The following is an 8945-nucleotide window of genomic DNA, read 5'->3' as shown; positions in this document are numbered from 1 at the left end:
CCCCTGACCGTTCCCAACTCCCCCAGATCCCTCAGCGCTGGCTCAGCCCGACTCTTCAACCCCTCCAGGGATCCCGGGGACTCCCCCCTGCCCTGGGCAGCCCATTCCAACGCCCAACAGCCCCTTCTGCACAGAAATCCTTCCTCAGAGCCAGCCTGACCCTGCCCTGGGCAGCTTGAGGCCATTCCCTCGGGGCCTGGCGCTGGGGCCTTGGCTCCAGAGACTCATCCCCCCTCTCTGCCCCCTCCTGGCAGGGAGTTGCCGAGGGCCAGGAGGTCTCCCCTCAGCCTCCTCTTCTCCAGACTGAACCCCCCCAGTTCCCCCAGCCGCTCCCCAGCAGACCTGTGCTCCAGACCCTGCCCCAGCTCCGTTGCCCTTCTCTGGCCACACTCGAGTCACTCAATGGCCTTTTTGGGGTGAGGGGCCCAGAACTGAACCCCCTCAGCGAGGGGCAGCCTCTCCAGTGCCGAGCCCAGGGCTCAGATCCCTTCCCTGTCCCTGCTGGCCACGCCAGGGCTGGGTGTTGTTGTGGCCCAAGGGCAGCCCCCGGCATTTGCCCTCAGTGAAACTCCCCCAGTTGGGCTCAGCCCATCACTCCGGCCTGGCCAGATCCCTCTGCACTCCTCACAGCCATGGCTCTCCCACCCCACAGATTCTACTGTGATGGGGATTCTACTGTGGAGGAACAAAATGGCACTTCCTAAGAGGAGAGAGAAGGACACTTTCTTCCTCCTCACCTCAGCTGGGCAGTTCATGACGCTCAGTGATTTGCGCCACAGGACAGAACACCGCAGGCATTACCGTTCCTTTTGGTGTTTTCCCTTCCCCGGGGACCGTTAAGCGATAAGACAACACAAAGATCTCTTTTCATCTGACTGCAGTTTATTGGTAATGAAAGAACTTGGAGGGTGGGGGTGCTGGTAGGAAGCAACCATGCAGTAGGGTTCACGCAACAGAAGGTTTGCAATAAGGCCATACATATGTCAGGTGTGAAGGAGAAGAGGGAAAGGAATCTGTAAAATATTAAAGCTGCCAGATTACTCCACCAAGGGAAGGTGGACATCATCAGAGACCTGTTTCTCACTCCTAAATCTGACTATGAGACGTTATCACGTTTGTTCTGCTTACATGAATTCCTGATATAGCTGAAACAAGCATGTGGATAACATGCAGGATACGCGGAAGTCGCAAGGGAAACACTGCCATTGAAAAAGAGACCTTAAAAAGTGAAAGGAAAGCAGTTTTATACACGCTCCTTCTCAGCCAGTGCAGCAGCTGGGGCCAGCAGCAAGAAGCGCAACGGAAGATGCTCAGATGAGCTCTGCAGTCCCTGGTGCCCACGAGGGAGATTGTTCATCCCTGGAGACTGGTGGAGCTCCAAGAAGAGCCAGGCTCTGCCCACAGGATGGGGTTTCGCTGCGAATCTCCCCTTGGGCAGGATGTTTTAAGGAGGATCTGAGCTATAAGGGAAACAGTTCACTGCTTTGCTGGATGCGGGTTCAGGGTGGAAGGGGCCGTGCTGTTGGCTGGAGAAAGGAAAAGATGCTTCTTTCCTTTGAGGGACCGAGGTCAGGGCTCAGTATTTTACACCCGAAGATTTGACCGTTGTGGTTGTGACACATCTCCGCACAGAGGAGGATCCACCCCCTGAGATGAAGTTGCCACCTCCAGAGCTGCACATTCTTCCACTTCCAGAGGAGAAGCCACCACTGAGGATTCCTCCTCCCATGCCACAGCTGCCTCCAATGATGCTTCCTCCTCCGACCGCACATACTCCTCCTCCCATGCCATTGCTGGCTCCAAAGCCACCAGCTCTGCCTCCGGCAATGGTGGTTCTGCCTACCACAGCTGCAAGAGAAGGACAGGCTCACTGCACATCGAGTGACAGCCTGGGAATCCTCACGAAACCCAGGGTAAAAGCCATTCTGCAGAGAGGACAGCGTACAGATACTTACAGACATTTACGTTGGACGGGTTGTCTACGCAGAGCCTGTGTGAGGAAAGGAACACATGGTGTAAATCTAATGTAACAGGAATTAAGCTCCATGCGATTTCACTAACACTCCTTTTATTTCCAGTTTTGTTCAACATCAATCAAAACCACTGAGAAATATTCCCCGTGGGGACCTCGATTCTATTTTGGGATCAAAAAATTGGGGAAAGAATGAAAGTAAATCAGATTCCAACATTAAATGTGTTGTGAGAGATGATTAAACCTCAGTCTGTCCCAAGGAGAGACAGTACCCTGCTCACGCCAAGCTGACAGCAGATCTTACCTGTTCTCCTCTCCCTCCAGCAGCTTCCTGTACATGGCGATCTCAACATCCAGAGCAATCTTGATGTTCAGCAGCTCCTGGTACTCCTTCAGCAAGCGAGCCAGCTCCTCCTTGTCTTTGCTCAAGGCGCATTCCAGCTCTTCCAGCTTCCTCCTGGCATCCTTGAGGGCCATCTCACCCCGCTCCTCAGCCTCAGCAATAGCTGCCTGAAGCTGATGGTTCTGAAAAAAAAAAAAAAAAGAAAAGGAGTTTCTCAGTTCCCCTCTGCACACCCTCCACCGGAGCAGCCCTCAGGGCACAGACTGTGTGGAAACTCAGGAACCATCAATCCTCGCCAAAAGAACTGAATATCATTCCCTCACACTATCTTTAGCAGAATACTCAGCTCAGTTGTGATCCAGCCTCATGCCGTTAGCCAACAAGATGCTGAGGAAGCCCTACCTGCTTCTTCACGTTCTCAATCTCAGCCCGCAGCCTCTGGACATTCCTGGTCAGCTCCTGGATCTCGATCTTGGTGTTGCGGAGGCTGTCCCCGTGCCTTCCAGCGGTGTTCTGCAGCTCTTCATACTGACAGTAGGGAGACAAGGCAACCCATGAGTGACACAGCCTACCAAGAACCATGGCAAGGGAGCAGAGACTGTCGCAGGCGCTTCCCAACTCACCCGGCTCTGGTACCAAGCCTCAGCTTCGGCCCGACTGTTCTGAGCAATCTGCTCGTACTGACGCCTGACCTCCTCGATGATGCTGTCCAGGTCCAGGTGCCGGTTGTTGTCCATGGACACCACCACAGACAGGTCCCGGCTGATTGTCTGCATCTGAGCCAGCTCCTGCAAACAAGACAGGCAGCCCGAGTGATTCTCAAGCCTAAATCCACATGGGCATCCAGTCCAACCCCGCTGCCTTTGACCACCACACACTTCGTTGCAACTCCAGCCAGCCCAGCGGAAGGCAGAGCTCTTACCTCCTCGTACATGCACCTCAGGAAGTTGATTTCATCGGTCAGAGCTCCCACCTTGGCTTCCAGCTCTACTTTGGTCATGTAGGCACAGTCCACATCCTAAAGGAAAGATCCCACAGAGAGACAACGGCTTCAGCCCAGCCCAGAAGAGCCGCTGGCAGCCGAAGCCTCCTGTTGGAAGCCGCCCCTCGTGGTGCTGCCGCCTTCCAAGGGCTTTGCAGCCCGTCCCCCCACACCCCCTCTCTCCTGCTGCCTCTCTGACTCACCTTCTTGAGCACCACAAACTCGTTCTCGGCAGCGGTGCGCCTGTTGATCTCTTCTTCATACCTGGGGAAGGGCACAAGACAGGATCAGTCTCCTCGACCGCTCACCAGTCACCCAGCGGAACCCCCCTGCCCTCCATGGCACCCTCGCTCCCATTTCTGCAGAGACCCACAGCAGGCACAAGGCAGTGTGGAAATCTCCCCGCTGGCTTAGCTCTCCTGCCTCGCCGCTCATTTCTTCCTCCGTCTGTCACTGCACTCACTTGGTTTTGTACTCCTCCACGTATTGCCGCATGTTCTGCAGCTCCGACTCCAGCTGTCCCCTCTGTCCCAACAGAGACTCCAGCCTCCTCCTCAGGTTCTGGATGTAGTTTTCAAAGATGACATCCAGGTTCTTCCTTGGCCCCGAAGGCCCTTGCTGTTGGAGGAGCTCCCACTTGGTGGAGAGGACCTTGTTCTGCTGCTCCAGGAAGCGGACCTGGAAGCCCACAAAGGGGTGTGTGAGGTGTTCACCCAGGGAGACATCACACTACCCAAACCTCCTAATCATTTAGGAGCCCGAGGCAATCATTTCCCCAATGCCCAACAAGACCATGGCTACCTGAAAGCCAGTTTTCCAATAAGATTCTTCCCTTCTTTCTCCCCTTTTGTCAATTATCCTTGAATTTGTCCTTTTCAGGTCTCTTTTTATTATCTATCGGAATGGTTACATTCCATATTTACAGATTATTGTCATTTCCAATTGCAAATCTCAACCCACATTAATTTTCTGAAGCCTTATCTAATTCTTTCCCTCCAGATAACAAAATCCCATTTGTCTCAATTTCAGACAACATTCCTCTTATCAATCAGATACAAAACCCACACAATACATGTAATAACCTATAAAGCACATTTATAACCCGTGTTCTCCCAGTGCAGACAGTCTAAAGAACACTCATCTGTACTTAAACTGAAATAAGGAACAGCCAGGAATTATTGAAAGTTCATTCCTACATTTCAAGTTTCTCTAAAAGAAACTATCCTTGAAAAAACAAAAAACAAAAAACAAACAGACTTAAAGAACCACTTAGGCTAACTGAGTATATCATGATCGCTTTGGGCTGACTGCACAGAGAACACTTGAGAGAAAAGCTAAGGAAGAGTTTGGATCAACCAAACCTACAGAAAGTCCTCTGGTTTCTCTGCAGATGTAAAATTTTTACATTTCTTTAGGAGGACTCAGTGAAAACGCTACCAGCCTTCCAGATCTGCCAGCACTGAGCTGAGGAGGACATTTCCCTCTCCACAGCACGGGGAAGTTTGTCAGAGTCCCAGTCCCAAGGAAATACAGTTCCAGCCTCTCACCTTGTCAATGAAAGAGGCGAACTGATTGTTAAGAGTCTTGATCTGCTCCTTCTCCTGGCACTTCACTTGCTGGATCTGAGGATCGATATCAACATGGACCGGCCGCAGGAGGGTCGGGTCAACCTGCACCGGCTGGATTCCTCCAGGGAACCCAGGACCACCTCTCACAGGACCACCAAAGCTGCCTATTCCTCCACCAATGACACCTCCTCCAATGCTGCCAAATCCTGCTCCATAGCCTCCACCAAAGCCACCAATTCTACATCCGTATCCACCGCCATAAGAGCCACCCATGGAAATCCTTCCGCTGCCACCCATGTTATGGAGGCTCCTGCTGCTAAAACCTCCACAACGTCCGCCGCCTCCAAATCCCCTGGAAGTGGAGAACGAGCTATAGCTGATCCTGGTTCTGCCCCCACTTCCTCCAAAGCCACCACCGACGGCAGAGCAAGAGCTGTATCCCCTTCTGCTGCCGCCGCCAAAGCTTCTGCAGATTGACTGCCGAGACATGGCTGTTTCTTCCGAGCAGAGTTGAGGAGAGCAGAGAGACGAACGGAGCTGTGCTGCTGGGGGATGAATGCAGAGAGAAGTGTGCACAGTCTTCTCTGGCTCCACAGCTCCAGGCATTCCCTTTTATCTGTTTCTGGAGGTGGGATGGGTCTACAAGGGCGTGAAGAGGAAACAAATTTACTGTCTTCATCAGCTTGGTGCGGTTAACAGATTTTTGCCAAATTGTTGACTCCACCCAGAAATACGCTTTGCAATGCAGAAGAGAATAAAGAGCAAGAGCATTGAAAGAGGTCTCAGTGAGTAAGTGGACTCTCATATCTTTATGGCATCTGAAAAAAAATATGTTTTACAGTGATGTAGTCATGTTCCTCCTCCCTCCCACCTTTCTACCTGTTCTTAATGATTTCACAGTTTGTCTGGGTCTGGATCTTTTGCACTGACACTCAGTGTCAGACAAGCATTTTGGAGAAAACCAACTAGAATGAGACTTTCACAATTCCCCCAAGCACACCCCAAATCTCCTTCTTAAGTGGAAAATTGCTGATGGCTTTCCAAGAGGCAGTTTCCCAGTGTAGAGCGAAAATACCACACATTAACATTTAACAACCGTCAGCATTTCTTTTTTATCCGTAAAGGAGGTGCTTAGTTCATTTCCTAAGAGCATCAGTTGGGATGGGAGTGCCTTCTTCTAGGGCACATTCCTGCAAAATGTGTCTCCTAGAGTCTGAAATAGCCAGGTACCGAGACTCTGAGCACCAGAGAGGAATGAGCAAGAAGAACAAGGAGGTCCAAGCTCCTTCCTTGTGCTTTTCAGATGGCCACAGGGATTGCCCAACCTTCAGAGGACTGAAAGGACGCTTCGGGCACTAGATACGGTAATGATGACTGAAGGCAGACAAATAGCAGAGAAATGAAGGCAGGGATAACAGTAGCTTGTTAAATTATTCTTTTTTAACTTAACTTGGTAGGCAAATGATCAGGCTGCATTCATCAAACTTGATCATTTTGAAATAAGGGGCAAGTAAAAGGTAGAAGAAGCTCTGATAAATTCTTAAGCCGTAACATTTAAGGTATTGCTGTACATGAAGCGTGCTTTAAGAGGCATGACATCGTGGCCCACAGCTTTGACCACAGTAAATTTGGAGTGGGGGAGAGAAGGAGTGCTGACCAAATTCACTTTAGAGAATGTGTTTTTAAGACAACAGCTGCTGCCTCAAACTAGAAGCCAATCATGTTTAATTTCATCCACAAGCTATTTGGCTGTGAAGTGGGAAGTTCACCCAAAAGACATCTTGCAGGTGTCTTCTGTGTCTCACATACACATTTTAGTTATATTTATTACATTTAAGAAAAAAATGCAATATATTCCTAGTGCTTACTTCCTGAAAATCATTATTAAATATCAGAGGAAATATATTTTCAAGCCTTCCAAGCATTTCAGCACTCCAATATTGCACTAAAGCTACCAAAGCAGAATATCCATGTGTGTTTGAATTCTCACAGCCACCCATCAGACTTGTGCAACTAAATGTTGTTTGGAAGTATCACTAGGGAACAGCCTTCAGCCACAGACACTTCAAAGCCTTTGAAAACCCAGCCCAGAGAATCACTTGCAAAAGCCACCAGAGGAATCAGAAACGTAAATGCTGGTGCCTGTCGCTGAGACGGAGGCTGCTGGACACCGCAGACTCCACAGAACAGGGCGTAGGGAGTGGAGATGGTTACCCTTGAGGGACTCAAGTAATGGTTGGCCAAGGGTTATCCCACCCTTGAGGGACACAAGTAATGGTTGGCCAAGGGTTATCCCACCCTTGAGGGACTCAAGTAATGGTTGGCCAAGGATTTTCTGGGTGTGTGTGGCCTGTCGTACGCAGCAGGCTGCAGCTGGAGGATGGGCACGGAGGGGATATTTTCCCTTTCAAAAGCAGCTCGAATTAAGAGGATCTGATTTCTCCGTTGTTACCCCCAAAATAGAGTTCTCCAGTTCATTCTGCAGTTCAGTGCACACCCTCATGATGAGCAGACCTGGGCAGGTGTGGGGTAACTCAATTTTTGGTTAGAAAAAACAAGTGGTCTCTTCCCGTGGCCTCCCTCCAGGTTGCCAAACGCACAGTAGCCGCCACTCTCGGTCGGCTGCGTGACTTGGTTGTAACATCCCACATGGCGGCTCCATGACAAGGGCAAAGATCTGTTAAGTCAGCCAAATGCCTGGATGCTGACCACATTCAGCTCACGCAGATAAGACGCCCAGATTGAGTCACTCTCTGACGTCTTCAGACAAGATGTGCAGATTATACTAAACCTGGAGTCACTTCAGCCTCCTCCAGGTAAAACTCGATAGACAGCCTGGGCTCCAGCCGTTCCTTCAGATCTCTTACGCAAGGAGCTGCGCACAGCAAAATCATCAACACCGGGCAAAATGTAAACTCTGCAGAAAACATAGATGGAGACTAAGCCAGGCTGCAGCTCTGGATCTCACACAGCAAAGAGATTCTGGCAGCATAGAGGAGGATGTTGCAATGACTCCTCACAACAGTGCGTCTACAACGCTGTGTTTCAGATTTTAAAGCTGAGAAGAAACTGTCTTAAAATTAAAAATGAAAACAGGTGACTCTTTCCACAAGGCAAAGCCCAAAGAACTCTTGGCACAGCCCCAGCTTCGCATAGGCATTGCCTTCTCATCGTCTCCTGCTTGGGCCAAACCCGGCCACATTCCCCAGCTCGAGCTCACTGCTGCCAGGCTACAAAGCCACTCGAATCCCCCTTGGAGAGCCCTGGAACCATTCCCCACCACCCCGATGGGCCTCTTCTGAGGTCTGCAGCTTCCCGGCCTGCGTCGGGGACACTGGCAGCTCACAGCAGGTTGTTGTGGGACTCCTCAACCACTACTGACAGCGGCTTCTGTCTCTTTGATCTCTTTGTGGGCTGGAGCAACTGGAGCAGAGCGCAGACCAAACACACCAGCATTCTTCTCCCAGTCCCCCCTCCTCGAACAAGACCAGATCTCTCCCCCTTGCTCTCAGTGTAAAGGAGAGATTCTGGGGGAATTAATTGACTTTTGAAGGAGCTGACGGGTACCAGAGCCCAGGGCTTTGGGATGAGTCACTCTGTCCCAGCCCTTCATGTTCCCCCTTCTGGTGCATGAAGAGGGGGATGAGTTGGTGCTTCTCAAGCGCCCCTGGTGCTCGCAGGGTGCCGAGCTGAGCAGCCTGCCTGGCCACAGCCGACTTGTACTCCAGAGAGTAGGTGCTTGGCCAACGGCCATACCCATGCTTACGGGCAGTTGTAAACCTGCTCTCCCACCGCTCTCCACAGACAATTCAAATCTTCTTTCCCTATCACATATCCAGTTCCACCAGATGAACAGAAGGGGCTGTCATGGGAGGGAGCTCAATGGCTTTGGCTGCTACGATAGCTGAGACATGAATGCCAGGACATTACTCCCGTCTCAGCTGAATTACTGCACGTTCTGTGAACTCAGCACCCAAACCCCCACGTTTCTAGATATGGGCTTGTGTTTTCAGGCACTACAATGACTCATAAGAGTCAAGAGCCATCACCCACGATTGGACACTTGTCCGGCTCTCTCCG

General features: G+C 50.9%; 1 protein-coding gene across 1 annotated transcript; it reads right to left on the bottom strand.

Moving 5' to 3' along the window:
• Positions 1-1576: 1576 nt before the first annotated feature.
• LOC113491014 (keratin, type II cytoskeletal 6A-like) lies at positions 1577-5354 on the bottom strand. Its single transcript, XM_026867633.1, has 9 exons — positions 4845-5354; positions 3761-3975; positions 3501-3561; positions 3238-3333; positions 2939-3103; positions 2718-2843; positions 2277-2497; positions 1956-1990; positions 1577-1848 (listed from the first exon to the last, which is right to left on the bottom strand). The coding sequence occupies exons 1-9, from the start codon at positions 5352-5354 to the stop codon at positions 1577-1579; spliced, it is 1701 nt and encodes a 566-aa protein (XP_026723434.1).
• Positions 5355-8945: the final 3591 nt, after the last annotated feature.

The sequence above is a fragment of the Athene cunicularia genome, unplaced genomic scaffold (genome assembly GCF_003259725.1).
Source record: "Athene cunicularia isolate RWA unplaced genomic scaffold, athCun1 chrLGE22_part1, whole genome shotgun sequence".
In the NCBI taxonomy this organism is placed as follows: domain Eukaryota; kingdom Metazoa; phylum Chordata; class Aves; order Strigiformes; family Strigidae; genus Athene; species Athene cunicularia.
Note: the sequence above shows the minus strand (reverse complement) of the source record. Positions and strands in the feature narration are given on the sequence as shown.

Excerpts from the sequence above, each read along its gene's own strand:
- LOC113491014 (XM_026867633.1), bottom strand. The coding sequence starts at position 5,354 with ATGTCTCGGCAGTCAATCTGCAGAAGCTTTGGCGGCGGCAGCAGAAGG. Across the intron at positions 3,562-3,760 it reads GTGGAGGAGTACAAAACCAA|GTATGAAGAAGAGATCAACA; the intron begins GTGAGTGCAGTG and ends GCCCTTCCCCAG. Across the intron at positions 1,849-1,955 it reads CCCGTCCAACGTAAATGTCT|CTGTGGTAGGCAGAACCACC; the intron begins GTAAGTATCTGT and ends CTTCTCTTGCAG.